The 20,505-nt window shown below is 43.7% G+C and overlaps 1 protein-coding gene across 2 annotated transcripts in view; it reads right to left on the bottom strand.

Moving 5' to 3' along the window:
• SORCS2 (sortilin related VPS10 domain containing receptor 2) overlaps nt 1–20,505 on the bottom strand; it is a 130,862-nt gene that overhangs the window by 17,246 nt on the left and 93,111 nt on the right. For both annotated transcript variants that reach the window (XM_077933535.1, XM_077933534.1), the window contains exons 12-22: nt 18,322–18,398; nt 17,900–17,991; nt 14,672–14,779; nt 13,893–14,013; nt 11,886–12,019; nt 10,158–10,286; nt 9,297–9,468; nt 5,938–6,124; nt 4,440–4,573; nt 567–690; nt 117–229 (exon numbers count right to left, since the gene is read on the bottom strand). In XM_077933535.1, the coding sequence (XP_077789661.1) occupies nt 117–229; nt 567–690; nt 4,440–4,573; nt 5,938–6,124; nt 9,297–9,468; nt 10,158–10,286; nt 11,886–12,019; nt 13,893–14,013; nt 14,672–14,779; nt 17,900–17,991; nt 18,322–18,398 (1,391 nt within the window). The remainder of the gene's footprint in view (nt 1–116; nt 230–566; nt 691–4,439; nt 4,574–5,937; nt 6,125–9,296; nt 9,469–10,157; nt 10,287–11,885; nt 12,020–13,892; nt 14,014–14,671; nt 14,780–17,899; nt 17,992–18,321; nt 18,399–20,505) is intronic.

The raw sequence follows: 20,505 nt of genomic DNA, 5'->3' as shown, positions 1-20,505 counted from the left end.
AACCAAAACCCAGTTATGTCATCCTGCTCCACTAACTCTATATACAAGCTTCTCCAAAGGCTCCACATTCCCTCTGTTCCATCTCCGCTAAACAAATTTGCAAACCATCAGAGCACCTTTGCAATCTGTTGTGTTACAACACGGCCAACATCTTCCCGCCAGGCAGGTATGTTTGGGTTGTATAAGTCCAGGTGTTCAGAAAACCTTAGAGGAAGTACTTGAAAATTATCTGGAAACAGGAAGAGAGAACTTAAAAACAAATTTTGTATATATAAAAAAACAATTCTGGATTTGCACAAAAGTTTCTCTGCACAAAGTTATTATGCAAAAGAAATATTCTATAACGACAGACTTTATCTGAAAATTTTCACAACAGGAAACAAGCAACTAAGGGCAGAACTACATAGTACATGAACACACATGAGTAACAAAACCATGACAATCACTGGAAGAGTAGAATTAATTCCCCAAAGCTGATTGCGTGCCAGGATTTGTCATGTTCACAGCTGAAGCACCCACAGAATTTGCATAGTTTAAAATATATATTTGAAAGGAAAGTGTCTCACCCAAAACCCGGACAATCTTGGAATCCTGAAGCATGGAGTTTCCACAGGAAGCCTGAACTGTAACTCTGACTTCCCCCACCTCTGCAAAACTGGTTACCAAAAAATTCTCCAGTGACAGAAGTGGCTAAAAAGAAAGAAAGAGGAAAAAATAAGCAAAGCCCAAATGTTCAACTAAGAGCGTTCATCTTCAAACTGAAGGGGGGAACAACCTGGGGACAATTTTCAGGGGAAGCAAAATTATTTGAAACATCTGAGGGAACTTCCCATTGGCAGCAGCGATGGTGCTAGTCTTTCTCCCCACTTTAAACCCTTTTATAAAAAAAGTGTGTCCACACCACATTTGTCGGCAGAGGAGCTTCCCTTGATCACTACCAGCTGGCAGGTGCCATTTTTGTTCCCTGCAATGTCTCAGGGTCATTCCAGGACATTATGAAACAAAAACAGAAGCCAACAGGTGGCAGCCGCCAAGAGAAGCTCCAACGCCTATGAGCAAGGGCACCAAAAAAGGTCTTAAAAAACCAAAAAGAAGACTGCCATTGCTAGCACCAATTCACAAAAACCTGCAAATGGCACGTGGAATGGGGGCCATTTTCTTTCAGTCCTAGAGCAGAGGGTGAGGAATAAATGAAGGGTGAAGAAAAATGCTGAGAACATTGCAACTGTGGAAGCATAAATATTTCATATGGTAACAAACTGTTTATTTAATTTGGTCTAAGCAGGGCTTTGTTTGTGTGAGGATTCACCAGGGCATTACCCTGGAACTTGTATTTGCTGCCAAGGCTCAACCCTGGAAAGCGCTCCTGGGTATTCTCTGGGGAGCAGCAGGCTGCTCCAAGGCATTGGGGATTAGCAGCAGAAGATCCAAGGTCAAGCAACAATTATTTTCAGAGGAGCATGCAGTACACATTCTTGTTTCTTCTTTTTTAGAAATTCATATGGGAAGCTAGATGCTGCATGCAAATGTGCATAACGAAACCTCATCAGTTTTGAAAAAAAAGAAGAGCTTCAGGAACCTGCAATTTTGAGTGGAAGGACAGCAGGGGAGGAAAGGCACTTAATCCCTTCTCAACTGGCTCCAAATCCTCCTACGGTGACTTTTCCAGTTCTGAACATGTTTATCCTGCAAACATGCATCTAGAACACATGGCAGGGGGAAGCAGCTTGGGAGGGGCAGCTCTGAGCAGAAAAAAGTAAATAAAGCAGCTTTCCCTCGTCCCCTGCTGCTACTTTCCTCAAAATTGCAGCCTCCTGGTGCTGCTTTTAATTTTAAAATGTTTTTTTTTCATACATACATACATAGACATCAAAATTATCTGAGTATCATCGGGTGCATGTTATCCAGAACAAGCCTGAGTAGAAGTATGAAAGATGTGAGACACTAAATTTTAAGGAAAATGCAAAAATATTAACTATATTATGAAGGAAATCAGAATGTACGGTATATTTGAACGGAATAAATAAGGAAGACGAACACTTTAGAGCTGGCAAAAAAAGAATAAAAACTAACAAAATACCAGTTTCCTTAGACAAAAAGCCTTTCCTCACTGTCTGGCGTGATGTTGTATCTGGGCAGTGCCCCAAACTCCACTTGGTTTCAGGAGTCGTTTTGATCTCAGCCATTTCCAATGGGTTTTGGGGGGGTGGGGCTGACAGTGCACAAAGGGCTGGTTTCCAGAGCTCCCAAGCAAATGTAACACCAGTAGAAAGATGCAAGCAAAAGCAGACAGCTGACATCATGGCCAAAACCAGTTCCAGTTTTGGATCTGCCAAGAGATTGCTGTTTGAATTACCATATTTACTCAAATCTAATGTGCACCTTTTTTGGCCAAATCACGTTGCAAAAATAAAGGTGTGCATGGCACATTTACATTTACCAGCAAACATTTTTTTTTTGGTTTCAAGGTTCTGAAAATTGAGATGTGCATTAAATTTGATAGTGCATTAGACTCAAGGAAATACGGTACCTAAATTCTCTCAGTTGTTTCAAAATCTTACCCAATTGAAATGAGCAGACACAACATTAGCCAATGAGGGAAAGGACTAAAAAAACTAGCCAACTTAAGAAAAGTAGGCAAATAAGCTTTTGAAACCTAGGTCGCATCAACACCATACATTTAAAACATATTTAAAGCACACAATGAATTTCTCCAATGAATCCTGACAACTGTCGTTTACCCTCCACAGAGCTACAATTTCCAGCAACCTCAAAAAACTACAGTTCCCAGGATTCTTTGGACAAAGCCAAGCAGATGGTGTGGATGGGACCAGAGCGGGTGCAGCCATGAGGCAGGTGAGGCTGCTGCTTCTGCCTGCCCCACCACCAGTACAGAAGTGCTGATTTGGGACAATATCACAGTCATTTTGGGTGAGATTTCACCAAAAATTGACGTGCCCAAAATTGGCATTGATGGTGGCAGCCCTTCACCAGTGGGAGATGGGGCAGGCTGCGTGGCAGCTGCGGGAGCAGGTCAGTGATGGCAGGAGCCATGCAAGCAGGGCAAAGCAGCACTTCCTGTTCATCTCCAGTGGAGAAACGGGACACGCCACTCCTGGATGGGACCTTAATGTAGATGAAGTCTGTCTGTATCTGCGTAAGTGACAACGATTCTCCCTTCTGTGATTTGTACATGGGAAACTGAACACCCACATCAAACAGGTTGCTTGAGAACGGGCACAGTTTTAAGAAGCTGGACAGGTTAAGTTGACCAAAGTAAGAAATTTAGCCAATTTCTATCAGAGTATCTAAGGTGACCTCTTACCCTCTCATACACTGAATTCCTAATAAAAATATTATTTACTCTTTATAAAAGGATTATCACTCTTCAGTACTGTTATACTTTGTAAATTTATTGTTCTAGCCAAAGGCCATGACAAACTTGTAGAAATAGTATTACTAAAATAATACAGGTCATACATCCATAATACAAGCCAACATCCATGATGTTAAGAGAGAGAAGTTACCAGAGACAACAAACTCAAATCCAATTTGATTTGAGATCAAACCTCTGAATTTCCACAACAATTTGTAGCAATTTGATCTAACTCCCTTTCCCTGATTTTTTCAGCCCGTGTATAGAGGGCCACTGTCTGTGTTACGAAACTATTATTGTCACTCCAAAGAAACATCACATTTTCTGCTGGGGGTGTGCTAGCTTGCTTGTGTGAACAAAGGCTTCAGAAAACGATCTCTTGGGTCTCCACATAAGGGGCAGGCTGACAGATCACGAGTGATGTCTTCCACTTGAGGTATGTCTGCATATGGGACCTTCTTGTAGTGACCATCCAAGACTGCAGGGTATCACTTGGGAATGCAGCTCAATAGAGGCATTTCTTAAGGAAACTGGTGAGAATTTGCTCAGGTAACTAGTTCTAAAATGCTCTGTTCTCAGGAATGGATATCAAGGGGGAAATTGGTGTTTCTAATTAGTTGCAGGTCTCTTCTAGATTCTATCCAGAAGAGCCAATTCCTTAGTTCACACTTAGCCAAGGTTAATGCTAACCTTAGTTTTGGAAAATGATAATAGTTTAAAATCCTAAAGACCCAAAAGGTCTTTATAATTGTGAGTACTCTTGAAAAAAAGGAGTTGCAGTTCTCAGGTAAATACAAAGGATACTAGAGACAAACTTTTGTGTAACAGAATGGTATCGCATAAGATTGTGATGTTTCTTATATGTGCTACAAGAATAAGAAGCAAAGTTTTAAAACAGGGGTGGTAAACCTCTAAAAGTTGCTGGATTACAAGACACATTATGTCTGCCTATTAGCCGTGATGGCTGGGGCTAATGAGAGTTGGAGTCTAGCAATATCTTGAGAGCCACAGGTTAGGAACTCCTGTTTTAAATATTGGAGAAGTCAGAATTACTAGTCAATACCTGAAGGTTGTTTCCAATCCACCAGTAAAACAGTGTAAAGTTAGCGTTTCTGGGAAAGATGATGGCTGTCAGGTTCACCTTCTGATTTTTGCCAGTAACAGGAACTACTTCTAGCTGTAATGCCTGCAGTGGAGCTAAAAAAAGTCCCTATCATTAATTAAGAAACTATTAATTTATCAAGCACTTCAGGTTCTGAAATCTTTAAACAATTAATCAGCAATATCATACTGAAGTGCTGAGAGACATAAGCAATGCATTTCAAGCAAATCCCACATTGCCAACAGGTTGATGTAAATGGCCAAAGCCAAGTGGTTAATCACTTTCCGGCAGCACTTTCTCTTGCATGCTAGAATATACAAGAAAATGGTCACCGAATTAACTCTCCTACAGAATTAAATTTGAGATGCTCTTGGTTGAAAGTTCAGCATGTCCACTCAAAGCGTTAAGGGACCCAAGCAATATTTGTGACACATTGAAATTTTCATCAAGAAAAAGAGAAGTGGATTTTATTATGCTTACAAGTAGGAAGTAGATTCCAAAGCCTTTATGAAGCCCCTCATATCCATGTTTGAGCAGCACTGAACACACCAACTTTGAAAGGCATTTCAGGCTTCAGAGAATGGAGACTCTATGAAGTAGCTTAGCCTTCTGCTTCGATAAAAGGAGCTGTGCAACCCCCAAAATTGACAGACCAAGTTATAGTGCAACTCCCTAACCAGACTGAGCCAAAAGAGTCACTTTCAACACCCTATGGGACCAGAGAGTATGCAAAGAGATTTTGCTTCAGCTTCAGTTTAGTGGGATGGGGAAAGTTTCTCCATCTTGGCCAGACAAGCTCAGGAATTGCACATCTGAATTTCTGCCCAAAGCTTAAGTCATGGTTTTGCTGGATGTATGACCGACTAGACAATCTCTGTTCCCACACTAGTTTGATGCTAGGGCAACAAAACAGAGCATCTGATGGACTTAAGTGTTACTGAAAGACTTTCCACACTATCTGTTTTGCACATCACTGCAAAACAGACTGCACAAGAGGTACTACACTGACAAATAGTAATGTTGTAGCACCTAATGGTATGACCTAATGGCCAGGGGTCCCTTTACCCTTTACCTAATGTTGTAGCACAGGGATTTGTGCAAAGCAGAGCTCATGCGCCACCTGTGTATGCTTCCATTGATTTCTAGCAGGTGGGCTTGGGTGCTGAACAGCTTTCAGGGATCCAGCGTACTGAATAAATGTGTCAGAGATCACATACTATGGACCTCTGGCAGTCCCTGACACACCAACACACCTTGGGTTCATAAACAAAAAGAGCACTTAGCTGGTCAAATTTAGCTGAGTCTCTGCTTCTTTCTGAAGTGACAAAAGCCTTCATTTCACAGGTTGCCAAGACTGACCTATGGCAATAGTAGTATGGCTATGACTACTTCTACTGCTACTAAGGATGTTGATGACAAAAGGCTAGAGAAGAATTAAGAAAAAGAGGTCAAGACTTACACTGAACCTGAATAAACACAACTGCTTCATCTCGGCCTGCAGCATTCTCAGCTATCACTGAGACTCGGTAAATCCCAGGGTTTGCATAGCGGTGTTGTATGGGTTCACCTGTCAATGTGAGATTCACATAGATGGCCTTAATGCCATCGCCAAGGTTCAGCTGATACTTGGTGTTTAAAATATCTCCCTATGAAAAGCCAAGGACAGCAAAAATAAGAGACAGGTAAAACCAAAACAAAGCCACACACACACTTGCATTCAGCTCCATCATAAAAACTGACACTGGGAAACAAACAGAATTAGTCATCAGGAGGATTATTACTGCCAATTCTTTCATAGGGCTTTCATCTCTTTTAATACATAGACATGTGGAAGATTCTTAAATAAATCAGATGAAATGTGTGAGACTATTCCCTGGAATAATGCCTGTTCAGCATTCAGAATGTGGGAGTTCCTATGAATTTATCCATGCTTGGCTTGGATTCAAATGTCAATGAGGACCCTCCTCAAAATGGGAATCAAGTCTTCCAACCCTCAAACTTCCTCTCCACACTCAAACTTCAGAACTGGTGAATATGTGGGTTCCCTTTCCCAAGTTTACGCAGCTCTGTAAAGCTTTGTTACAAGCTCCACACCAAATAAAAGTCCAGGAATTTGAGGTGTGGCCTATCTCCCCAGAGGTTTATATAGGGTCAGATGTCTTCTGGATGAGGATGTTCCTAGATTACACACCCTATCTTTGACTTTCCCTAGCTTATTTCACTCCGGGGCAAGGGATGCCATCCCACACAGGCATGTTCCCCACCGCCACATCCCTTACACAGAAGGCAACTAGCAGTTGGCTCATACTTCAACATTGGCAACAAGACAGCAGACTCCACTGCATTTGAGGGCAGCAGGCTAACCCAGGAGACCCAGGACAGGACAGACACAGAGAGGAGAATGGGTGAAGGACTCAGAAGGAGTAGCTATAGGGGGCTGCTGCTACTCCTCCCTGCCCCCTCACCAACATCCCCCAACCTGAGGCAGCTGCATCATTTTAATTAATGCTAGGGTTGTCTTGCAACCCTTGTCCAGCCTTGATATCAGGAGAGGACAAAGAGTAGGGCTGCCTGTAGCTTGCCACTCCTGCTCCATCTCAAGAGAAGAGACTCTGCGGTGTTCATAACAGCATGGCCTTGAGGGGGAAAACATCGTGGGGGAAGAAAAATAGTCTGGGAGTACTTTCTGGAAGAAGTGATATTTGGATAACCCAAACAACCTAACAAAGGGCCATTTTCTTCCTAACATATGTTAAGAGGAAGTTATGTGAAGACAGCAGAGGGGATTAATAGCAAGGAAAAGCTCTGCAGCAAACTTCCTTCCACATTAATTGGCAGGGCTGGATCTGGGAGGACAAGGAGTTTGGAAGGAATCTGTCAGGGGTTCAGGAGCAGAGGGACAGGAAAGGGAGGGATTGGAGACCGAGGGAGAGGAATCCGAGGGAGAGGTCAGCGATGATAGCCGTCCGAGGTCTCTAAGTCTCTCCAGCGAATCAGAGGATTCACAGAAAGGGGCTCCCGTGGTCAGAGCTAGGGGGTTGCCAGAGGGAACACCCCAGGAAGGAGGGGCCAGAGGGGACTCAGAGAGCAGCAGCTGGAAATCGGGACCAGCTTCCCCACCGGAGAGCAGTAAGGGGGAGGAGTCCCAAACATCGGCAGCAGGCAGCTTTCCGTCAGCGGAAGGACATGAGTCAGGGTTAGCCACGCCTGCATCAGAGAGCGAGGAAACGGTCAAAAGGAAGGTCAGGGGCAGCGCGCGTGCGCCAAGTTCAAATGTACAAGAGGGGGGCGCAATGAGCAGCCCGGAGAGGGAGCCGGGTCCCAAAGCCCGGCGAAGAGAGGGGGAGGAGTCCGAAGGGTCCGCTTCCGAGGCGTCCAGGAAGGAAGGCACCCAGGGGGGTAGTAGGACCCAGAGGAGGAAGGAGAAACGTAGAAGGTGGAGTAAGGCTAGAGTCTTAAACTGGTGTACAGGGGGCGGAGACTCAGACGAGGCTTCCCTGGTCTAGGGTCTAGACGTAGAGACGCACGCTAGGGTTTGAAAATGGGAACTAAACTTCAATAAAGACTTTGTACAGTTCTGCTGGCTAGCGTTGGTCTTCTGTGAGCTGGGACCTGGAGGCAGTCTCTGACAGAATCTTTCCCCAGAAAGAATTGGCCAAGGTTCCCCCCCCCCCCCAAGTGGAAACTCTATCCTGAAAGACTAAAACGCGTGTCCTGCTTCCAAATGAAAGTTGATCCCAGCTGCAAGGATCATGGGCAAGTCCGCTTGCCCCCTTATAGGTAGGGGTGCGGTGGCTTTGCAGGACGGCCAGCACCTCCACCACACCGACAATGAAGGGTCTGATCCCTGCTGAAGCATGAACTTCGTTTCGTGCTCCCAGCTTGAAAACCTGCTCTGCGTCAGCCTGCCAAATTGGCCAATGGCAGACTGGCACAGAGAGCTGGGCTCTGAAAGAACAATCAGGCTTCCCTCAGGTCCGCTCCCAGGGGATTTAAAGCAGCCCACACCGGCCCCCGACACCCAGCTCTTCTTCGTTGGATCAACCCACCACTCACTCTAGTAATTTTGCATTTACTCATTGAATTGACCTTCCTACGGCTGCGGTGGCTGTTGTGGCTGGGTAGGAATTTGCCTCTCAGGAGAACTGGTTATGACTTGGAGGTTTTGCCTACCTCGTAGCAATCACCACAACTTCGGCAGTTTAGGCACTGAGTGACCTTGGTCTTGATTGGAGAGGGGTTGTACTCCCGCTTTCCCCTCCAGAAACAGGGTATCCCATTAAAGGGATCCGTGATGGAGTTGCTTCTGTTCATTTGCCCAGACGGTGGGCTTGGGCCTCAGTGCTCCTAGAGGCAGGGATCCCTGCAGGGATCCCCCCATTTGATGTAAGTCATAGGAATCCCTGCTGCCGGATTGACCCTGATATCATTTCCCGTAGGCAGCTCAGAAATTAAAATGCTTACTCAATGTCTATGCCAAACCACTTCCTCTGTAGTCAATAAAGTTGTGGCCTGATTTGATCCCATTCAACTGTGTGGTGCCTTTTATTGGTAGCTCAACTGAGCGGAGGAGTGGGAAGTGTGCGGCCTGGGCCTGCAATGGGTGCCACTGAACTGCCCCAGTTAGCAAATACTAATATGGGGAATGTTTTAGAATGTGTTAAGTGTCCTGGTATTGGAACCGTCAGCACCTGGATTAATATGCCTTTTCTTCTGTGGTTAACAAGTATGCAGGGCCTCATGCCATTTCCCAGCTTCCTATCCATTCACTTAGCAGATGGGAGTCAAATATCTACAGAGGCAGGAAATTACAGTTACCTGATCTTGTTTGACAATGAAGGTGACATCTTCTCCAGGCTTAACAGCAAGGCTCTCTCCTTTGATGCTTATCTGCAGTCCTCTGGGAGCAGTCAGAGGGCACAGGTGCTGAGATACGTTTTGCTGCAAATCCACACCACCCTCACATATATTAGATATAACTTTGCGATACCTGTAGAAAAACGGAAATAGAGAGCATATCTAAGTGCACAATGGGACTGTGCACCAAACACAGCATGCATCATAACTTGGAGGGATCTGATCTCTCTCCATGGATGAGGCAGGAGGAAAACAGGAAGAGAACCAGACCAAGGTAACCAACAGCACAATCCAGAAACACAGGAAGCTGTGTTATACTGAGCCAGGCTGCTGGTCCATCTAGCTCAGTTTTGTTCAGACTAACCAGAAGTGGCTCTCCAGGGTTTCAGACAGGGGGCATTTTGACCCCTACCTGGAGATACCAGGAATTGAACCGGGGACATTTTGCAGGGAAAGCACTGAGCTATATCTCTATTTGGAAGTTATTCCCACCAAGGTCAATGGGACTTGCTTCCACGTAAAGCCACATCCACACCATGCATTCAAAGCAATAAGATACCCCTTCAAACTGTCATGGCTTCACCCAAAGAATCCTGGGAACTGTAGTTTGTTAAGGGTGCTGAGAGTCTTAGGAGACCCCTATTCTCTTCCCAAAGCCACAACTCTCAGAGTTCCCTGAGAAAAAGGCTTGTCTGTTAAACCAAACTGGGAATGGCTAACAGCAACCTTTCAATATCCATTTAGAAAGGCAATGGATTAACTGAAGAAAGGAAGGAAGCTATGGGGCTGCTTTCCACAGCAGAACACTCCCCAAGTACTTACCCTGTGCTGCTTCTGTAGGCCTGCCCTAAGACACAGTCTTCAGGAGGAGTTTCAGGGTTGAACCAAAAGTCAGCAAAGCAGGTGTTTGGCTCAGATTTTTGCAGCGCTGAACGCTCAAACCCATAATCACTACAGAACAACAAACAGGCAATAATCATGAAGTTGACTTGTCTTTACTATTAATTTGTGAAGTGTTATTTGTAGTGTACGTGGCCTGGGGAGTACAAGTACACAACTGGCATCTTTGGTAGCCATTGGGAGGGCACCTCATGCCAAGTGTGGGAGGGTCAGCCAGCCCCCACCCCAGGGTCTCTTGTACTTACTATGGCAGGAGTCTACTGAGCCCTGCAACCGGAATGCAGCCACAGGGCCCAGAGGACCCAGTGCAAAAAAACTGCCTATCACCTGCAAGCTCCTTCCCAAACCCAAGCATGCAGTGTGGTGAGCAAAAAGGCTGTGGAAAGAATGTGTGCAATGTGGGCTGGCCCTTCAACACTCCATGCAGGAACAACCTTTATATAAGGGCTGGTCCAGACCTGGGCAGTAGGATTCTGGTCATGGCTGAGCCACAGTGTCCTGGGCTTCTCCCTAGTTTTTGTGGACTAAGTGCAGGTGCCACCAGCTTGATCATTTGTGCTTGTAAAAGGACCATTGGTCTCAGCTGAAATATGGATTTAGTGAGTTTCAGGCCATCACATGAGCTGTGATAGCCACCCTGCATCCAAGGCAGGAAATAAGAAGAAGAAGAAGAAGAAGAAGAAGAAGAAGAAGAAGAAGAAGAAGAAGAAGAAGAAGAAGAAGAAGAAGAAGAAGAAGAAGAAGAAGATAATAATAATAATTTATTTATACCCTGCCCATCTGGCTGAGTTTCCCCAGCCACTCTGGGCGGCTCCCAATCAAGTGTTAAAAACAGTACAGAACATTAAAAAATGTTCAGAGCTGAGTATGTAGCTACTTCCTGTCCTCACTCAGTCCATTTTCTGACTGACACAGGACCAGAGCAGCTAGCAGCCAAACACAACACAATCCTTTTCAACAAGCCTTTAAAGTGTTGTCCGTTATCCTGGCCTGTATCTGTATTGGGTTTTAACTGTTCTTACATATGAAATTTGTTTCCAATTGTTTGCTGTGGAATCACTGTGAAATTCATAAATGGAATCAAACAAACAAGTCCAACAGCCCAACTGTGGGCGGCTGGGGGGCACCAGAAATTGCTTGGGGTTGTGACTGAGACACTGCCTTTCCAGTCAAGTCCTCACAATTACGAAATGATGTTACAAGGATACTCCTGCAGGTTCAATAACTGCTCAACTTTTGGTGGGCAGTGAACACATTATGTGCGAAGGCCTTGGGAGGGAAGTTACTGCTGCTGCTGTATGTACTTCAAAATTGTACATATTTACACTTTATTTTCAAATGCCCTACATTGTTTTCAAAATCTCTCTGTAAGGTACCATGGGGGTCCTTTGGAACTGAAAGGTGGGGTATGAAGTCTTCTAAGTAACTCTGACAAATGCTTAGGTGGGGTAGAACAGCTGGAGATATGAAGTGTTGACTATTACTATTACTACTACTACTACCACCACCACATCCTCAAAGGAAAGCTAGAAATAATTTTCTCTTTCTAACCAGTGCATAACTACCACTTCTGTTAAATATTAGGGTTTTCAATAAGATTAATACAGAATATGTAGCTAAGCCATCACAAAGACATATAGAAAAGCTCACCATAAGAAATCAGAAGGGCTGCATTCACAAGCTACGGAAGTGAGTGCTGATGTGAAGCTTCTTCCTTTAATGCACCATGAGGAACTCTTCCTCTTCCGAAAACTTCTCCGCTGACCCATGATGCAGAGGTCGCCCTGAACATTAGAATGTGAACTCTCATAACTACCAGATAGGATTAAATATACAAAAGTTGTTTGTTTGTTTGTTATTTACCTACCGCCCTTCATCCAAGGATCACAGAAAGGTTTACAGTATAAAAAACTAAAATACATAGCATAATAACAACGAAAACAATGAAAACACCCACACACATTCAGTTTAAAAGGACATAGATTGTTTACTTAACCGAAGGCCTGGAAGAAGGCCTGGTGCCTAAAGAAGGTTCCCTGAGGAGAGCATTTCACAAACGGGGAGCCACCACAGAAAAGGCCCACTCTCACGTTATCACCCTCCAGTTTTCAGGCTTTATAAGTCAAAACCAGCAATCTGAATTGGCCTAGAGGGCTTTTAATAATGCAGACTCTCTCACCTTAGCTAACAGCTCTTTAGCACTTAAAAAAATAGATTTTTAAATGGTTGACATTAGTAGAGGTAATATTTGATTTATACTAATCATTGTTGGTGACTCCTTAATGGCCAGCTATCAACCTGAATTTCTGTGAGGCTGCTGCCAGTGACCTCTGGCTGGTTGCCCAGGAAAGTACAAAGACATGGAAATGTTTCTTACTGTTTGCTTTCAGTATTTACAGAGAGAGGCTATAGAACCCAGCCTCTTGGATAATGGCGCTGTCCCAATTGAATCTCCACCCCCGTCTCCCCCACTTTCTCATTCGTCATTTGCATCATCTCTCCTACGAGTGCTGACAAGGGCCTTCTGTCTTTGAGCTCTTTGCTCTTCTACTTTCAAGTCTTGCCGGGTTCTGGGAGATGGAGTGTCTGGAATGCTTTCTAAAGACACTGTGTCTATCAGTTGTCCCCCCCCCCCATGCTTCCTCTTCCTCCTCCTCTTCTCCCATTATTTCCCAACTTTCACCCTCATTGCCTCTGAGCTGTGACCTCCCTTAAACCCTTGTTGTAAATCTAAACTGTCTTCCTCTTCCTCCTCCCTGGAAGGGTCAAGCTGGGGAGGCGGTCTCCACCCTTCCTCCTCTGCCCAGTCCCTGACAATTTCTGGGAATAAACAAGACATAGATTTAGAAACCCAAATAACGTCCAAGGGTAGGGGAAATTCTTCCCACAGGCTGGGTGTGGCTTGTGAGGCTTCCCCATCTGGACTGCAACCTCCCCTCCCCACAGTACAGTAATTAGGCTTGAGAAAAAGTATCTTACTGGAACCAACAAGTGGCTTTTAAAGTCTAATTACTCTAGGGGTCTGTCTAATTACTGTGGCAAGTTGGCTTTGTTTGAGGGGGGCACAGATAGGGAGGAAATGGTTAATGTGTGCTGTGACCCCTGTGGAAAATTTCCCCACAACACAATTAGGCATGAAAAAACTTCCTATTGAATCCTAGGCATGTCTACTCAGAAGTAAAGGCTGAGTTTAATGGTCTTACTCCTTAAACTGCAGGCCTTAGTGTTAAATACATGAGCTGTTTTGAGCCTTGGCATCAAATGTTCCCTACTTCCCTTCCTCTACAAGAGGAGGAAATTAAAAAGTTTTCAATTGATGTTTATAACAAACTGCAGTTTCTTAGTTTGTCCGAAATTAGAAAACTGTAGTTTTTACAGATCATAGTTAGTTAAGAAACCAATATATTAAACCAGGATGACACCATGACTTATTAAATAACTATGGTTTGTGCAAACCACCACAGTTTTCTGTAATTACATGAAACAGGCAACTGCAGCTTGTTATATCTAGACCATGAATGGAAGCTTTACATATCCACCCTTTAGAAACCAAAGTGGGAGGCAGGAGAGGAGAAGCACAGAAGGGTTTACTCTGGTTTGTACATGTAACACTGAATCAGACCAGTGTCACCAGTTGTGGCAGTGACTATTTTATACCTGTAGATTTGTCAGGTCCCATGATTCATAGTCCTCGTCAGTGCATTCTCGAGGAAAAGAAGGGCGGAAATCTACCTTCACTAACTCCCAATCTGAGCGGAAACTTATGTGTCCAAAGATTCTAAGAGAAAGATCAAAAGCTTCAGAATTAGATTTCAGTTAAACAGGGGATAAAATGCAGGAGAGTAACACCAATCAATAAGTTCTATTTTGGCTGTTGGGTGTAAAAACGTACATTGCATTTTCAGACTCTTTTAGTAGTCACAGTATTTTGTGTACAATTCTACATATAAGTGACAAATTGTGTCTCTATCCCTCCCTTCACAGTGCCTGGGGACAATCAGGGCTCATCTACACTTCCGTTTGCCCCACTGATGTCACCCAGGAAAACCCATGGTTTAGCTCTGAATCAGAACAAACAGCAATCAGGGTTTAGGGAAACTGCTCTTACTCATGCATTCTAGGCAGAGGAGAAGCAGAAGTGTGGACGAGTCCTTGTCACTAGGGAAGATAAACAGGGGCAAGTGGTGGCCAATGTCTCCCCCTTCCCTGCGTGTATCCTTGTCATCCTCAACAGCCTTCTCTGCCCATCTCTAGGGGATCTTCAGAAGTGAGAGAATCTGTGTTGCCTGTGGAGGCTGATGTGATTCTTGTAACATGTATGTATACCCAGGTGTGTGCATGAGCACACGCGCACACACAAACAAGGAATGTCTTCTAAAGGCAACTTCCAACTTTCCCCATGCAGTTTGTGTACTGGTGCAGTAGATTCTACTCACGTCATGACTAAAGTCTCATCTCCAGGCTCACTGAGCAGGCCATCAACAAAAACGGAGATACTGGTGAAGTTATGAGTGCTCCATGTTTGGCCTTCATCGACACTAAACCTGTAAATGAAAAAAATATTGTTTCTTATTTATTGCAGGTCTCATTTATACAGAATGGTTTGAAAATAAGTACTGATCATCACCATCATTAGAAATAATTAATTAAGCCATAGGACTTTAAAAGCCCATAGTAGTTGAGTTGTGAATGTACACAAGGAGGATGCGTGAATGTTATACAACAGTATTTTAATTCTTAGGTGCAGATTTTGCTGAGCGATTTTATTGAACTGAACCTTTTGGAGTTTTGTCTATATGCCAATAAAGGTTTGAGATTGAATGTACTGAATCCATCCCCTAAAACTCATGGAGGAGGAAGACAGCAATGAAGGGAGAAGGTCACAATGTGTGGATGCCTATTTTGGTTGTTATCCCAGTCAGCTAAATCTCTCCACCAGTACATTTCCCTCAAACAACCATATCAGTTCTCCAAATTAGAAACTTAAAATCTTCACATTCCATTGTAGAATAGCATGTCTTGCACACTGCACCAGTAAACCAATGACTGATAAGCACTCCAGAGGAAAGAACACAGAATTTGCCATGCATAGACAAATTATGGTGGTTCAGTATGTACAGCAGTTTCTCTCAGAGTCACGACAGCTGAAGGGATTCAGCCTATAAAAAGAAATGAGAATCAACTATAGGGAATAGTGAGACCTAAGAATATGTGTTCAGTTGTGCTATGGTTGTTACTACTTGTTTTAGAATAAAGTGTTTGTGATTTACTTCTGTCTTGATTCTTAGACATACATGTAAATATTTTTTCCAGCATTATAACATCTACTCTGGTGACCTGCTGTGGAAGTTCAGCTTCACATATGATGAAGATGTCCATATTGTTACAAAAGTCAGGTGCCTGCCCCTCTCTCTGTGTTCCTTTGGAAAATAGAAGACATGGCGGAGACTGTTGTGCTTTAAGAAATATGTTTTTTCCACCTATTTACACCTTCAGTCTGCATGGAGGAAGTCCAGATCTCACAGCATGACCCGCAGCAGTGCAGGCAACCTTTTGTCTCCCTCTCCAAGATGGATCTCCACAATCCTTCCTCCTTCTCTCTCCCAGCAACCCCTTGCTTGAAAACTTCATTTTCCTGTCCCCTCAAACATGCACCCCACCAACATCTCACCCCTGCAGGCTAAAGGATTCCTCTCCTCAATGGCCCATCAACACTTTTTGTCATGTTAGGTTTGTTCTTCACTAAGCCAGCCAGGTTGCATAAGCCAACCAAGAAATTCCTTTGCAACTTATATTCTCCTTTCATATCACAAATAACCAAAACCCTAGCATTTGTTAATTTACCTTACATCTATAACACCATTCAGAGTGCCAGGCATGGACGTCAACAACAAAGATACAGGCTGCTCTGGACAGATGTCTATGGAAGGATTACACTATAAGATGCAATTTAAAAGTTGGTGTTAGGCCCTCTCCTCCAGTAAACCAACATGGTGGGTTTTATATTAGTCCAGAGTCTGCAAATTTTCTCATATATGTTCTTATCCACACTTACCTTTTGCTCTGTTTTTTTCCAGGCACAGGTCAGCATTTAAAAGCTCCATGTTCAAATGTGGTTTTTTCTTGTCTCCAAGCTTTCCCCACAAAAACCCACACTATAGTGCTTAACCAGAGCAAACATCAATTCGGGTTTTCTGCAGACTGCTGTTTGCTCTGATTGAGCTTTAAAGAGCAGATTTTCACAGGGACTGTGCCTGGAGAGAGCAGAGGAAAAGTAAGCATGGATAAGCTCTATATTTTTCCGAGTCCTATAGTATTCTGGAGAATCTCAGGTTTATGCACTAGCTTAAGCTGCAGGAGGGTGGGGGGGAAACCCCACCCACAGTTTAAGGGCCTTGCTAGGCAAGACACTAAACTTGACGGTATGTTGTTTAAAAAAACATCAATTAAGGGCAGGTGTGGGAGCTGTTTTCATTGGGACTGTGGCTTGGGGAGAGGGGCTAACTGAACAGTGTAGACAGAAACTGTACCATCTCACATACCACTCTCCACAGCTGCTGATAAGTTCAGAGAGAGAAACTTATATTAAGGTGAAAGGGAGTTTTCCTCATGGAACTAACAACTGCTACAGGGGAGAGAGATTTTCATTGTGATACAGTTCTGATGACAATCACACTGTGCACCTCTTATTGTTTTTTTGAAAGATGCAGCAGCAAGTGATTTAGTGCAATGTCTCTTTTGGCTCCAAGTGTGTACTCAGACCTTGCATTCTCTAGTATCTCTCAGTAGATTCTCTTTCATCCCCACCTTTAAAAAACAGAATTCATGAAGAATTAGTACGTTCTGGAATCTTGCCTAACTCAAAAGCTTGGTGTAGGGCTCTACACTAAATATAGAAGCACAGGGCTGCAAAGGAGTCTCCAGTGCTCATCCAAACCTGCAGCCTATTCCAGGGTCCCCCATGCACCAACCCTATGCAGGTTGGCCCAGGCAGTCCAGTCCAGGATGAAACAAAGTTTTCTCACGCCACACCAGACACAAACATATAACTCAAGGAATAATTAATTTTAAAAAAATTGAATGACTCAAGGAAATATTGCCAGCAACACAAGAAAACAAAGCAAGCACTGCACAGAAACATGACCTAGCTGCTTTAACCTGGGGACAGTCCTTCACAGTCTTAACCCCTACCCACTGTAACACTATTCAGGTGATCCTCATATTTATAGAAGGGGAGTAGGATGGTAGTGATGTCCCACCCCTCAGCACCTCAACTTCACAATACGGTCTGTTCAGCATGCATGTATGTTTGTACATGTGGCTGGGTGTCCTACAAAAAGTGTGATGATCATCTTAGTGAGTAGAGTTCATATCTTACCTAAAGGAGGTTTCACTGGGATCAAAGCACTGCCCATTCAGCATCCTGCCTCTGTCTGCAACAGACCCTGATAACCCAGAGGAAGCATGCTCAACAAACAGCCTGCCCCATCTATGAATGATCTTTGTATCATTCAGAGAGGTCCGGTGTTTATTACTGCATCAATATAACCAAACCATCATCTTTGCAGAGCAAATATTAGATTAGTAAATTCTTGGAGGGAAAAACTCATATCAACCAATGGAATAGACTTGTTCCTGAAAATGGAAGTTTACTGTAGAATTACTTGAGTATTTTCAGTGGAATAGAGGTGTCTTTGATGGCCACAATCACTCCACCATGATCCAGATACAAGATGTGATGCTCCTCTTCAAAGACCTAGAAAGCAGGGGGGAAACCCAATAAATGACCATGCTTTGGGCTGGGGTAGGGAATGTATTACTAAAGTATCCCATGCTATGTATTTAATTATTAATGAAATGTGTTGACCAGTCCTTAAAACACTGAAATGCTTACACATTTCCTTGAACTGACTGTATATTGTGCTAGACTTGTTTAAATACATAAGAAATATTTGAATATATGGGGTGAAATTCTGTGTCTATGGTGCTTATATTGCAATAATATGAGAAGAGACGCCTGAGCCAGTAAGGAAATGGAGATAGCAATCTACACACGAACACAACATAACAGATTCATTTTCCTTACTTGTCTCCAGGTTTTGCCACAGTCAGATGTTATATACATTTCTTCTTTATATTCAACAAGCTGGGCACCCAGATTGCCTGGGAACAAAGGCAAAATAGGCAAGGGTTACTCGTGGTTATTTGTTCCAAAACACAAGAACCCACCTACCCCACAAGCAAGGGGCTTTCATCTTATGATGAGAATTAGCCTCACAAAAGCTGTGAAAGGCTGTCTATGTCTTCCAGGTTCCCAACAGCAACCCCAACACCCAATAATGAGTCAGGCAGTTCTGAAGAATTACATTTAAAGACTTTACAATTACCAGACCATTTAACTGCATGACTGAAATGGAATGACTAGTGGTCCAAGTTCTGTCTCAAAGCAGAATATCTTATTTCCTCTGCCAGGGGCTTGCTCAACTTTGGCTGCAGAGAGCTGCCCTTATTCTCTCTCATGTTAAAGTAATCCCTTCTTGGCATAGCCTCAGTGCTAAGTTGCATTAACTATTCCCTCTCCTCGTATGAGAGCCTCTTAAAAATTTGCATATGTCATTTTAATAGCAATAGCAATAATAATATTTATACCCCGCCCATCTGGCTGGGTTGCCCCAGACACTGTGTGGCTTCCAACACATAAAAAATCATTTTAATCATTTATGTTGATTAAGCATGCCTGGTTCCACATATATGCATATTCCACACTCTTACACCCCATACACTGGCTGATGTAGAGAAGTACTTTATGAGAACATAAGAACATAAAAATAGCCTGCTGGGTTACCCTCTCTCCTCCAGTGGTTTCCACCCACTGTTAACTGTGGATAGCCATCATAGCTAGTAGCCATTGATAGCCCCCTCCTCCATGAATTTGTCTGCCATGGGCCAAGAGTCTGCTTCACCTGCTGAGCAGCGGCCTGAAGGAATGGAAACACAGAGAGGGACTGTCTCTCCACTGTGGAGGCTGGGGACATTCATCGTTCCTGACCAGACCTTGCTGCTTCTTACTTCTCGTGACCTTGGACCCTCAGCTTTCTTGACTCCCAGACCATCTGACTATGTGATGATACTCCTGACCTTAGGACTGGACTGGACCTTGTATACAGACTCTGCCTTCAGGCAAGGACCCCACTGAGACTTGGCTGGTTGGCTGGCTTCTCCCTCCACTAAGCTCTGCCGTGGCTGGAAGCCCAGGACCACAACAGCCTAATTCTCTTTCAAAGCCATCTAGGTTGGTGGCTGTCACTGCCTCTGGGGGAGCAAGATCCGAAGTCTGACTATGCCCTACGCAAGGAAGTACTTTCTTTTGCCTGTCCTAAATCTTCCAACATTCAGCTTCACTGGATGCCTGTGAGTTCTGGTGTTAGGCAATGCATAATTTTATAAACTTGTACCATGTCACCTCTTACTTGCCCTTTCTCTGAACTAACAAGTCCCAAGCACTGCAACCCTTCTTCATAGGGGAGTTGCTTCACCCCCTTCATCACTTTGTTGCTGTTTTGTTGTTGTTTTTTACTGATACTTTAAAAATATTTCTTGTAAATCATTTAGAGGTTTCATTTCAATCAACATTTTGTTAAATAAAATAATTGCAAAATGAAAATAGGGCCACAGTGTTCAGGCTCAGCATGGAAGACGAAGGGCTGCCAGAATTAGTTATCAAATATGCTAAGCCCCTTCCAAACACAGCACCCCAATCCTGGAATGCACTCTACAAATTCACCCCAATTTTTTATGGAACATAGCAGGATGCAATTCTGATTAAACTGAGTAAACTTGCCTAGGACTGGGCTGTGTGGCAACTTTGTATAAAACCACACTCACCACTATTAATTGCTATATCTAGTTTAATGAGCTTTTTTGTTATTTCCTCTGGGACCTTTCCAGGAATAGAAATTTCCTTAGTCACCCTTTTTCTATTTGCAACTAATGCAAGTGATGTGCATTTCTTACAGAGGTGCCCTTTTAAAAAAAATACTGAACTTTCATTTCATTATTTCCCTTAATTTTAGTTTTCAGATGGCAAGAGACTTTTACTTTGGTCCTTCTGGAGGTTACCATTCCCCCATTCCCCCCCCCCCCCCCGAGATGCTGTGTTATTTAAAATAGCAGACAACATTTTCCCCCTGGATTGCCCCAAGACAATGTAAAATTCAGAGCATTTCTTAAGGGTGGGGGAGAATATTAGGATGGGTCTCTGAGGTTAGCT

This window comes from Podarcis muralis, chromosome 8, assembly GCF_964188315.1.
Source record: "Podarcis muralis chromosome 8, rPodMur119.hap1.1, whole genome shotgun sequence".
Taxonomy (NCBI): domain Eukaryota; kingdom Metazoa; phylum Chordata; class Lepidosauria; order Squamata; family Lacertidae; genus Podarcis; species Podarcis muralis.
Note: the sequence above shows the minus strand (reverse complement) of the source record. Positions and strands in the feature narration are given on the sequence as shown.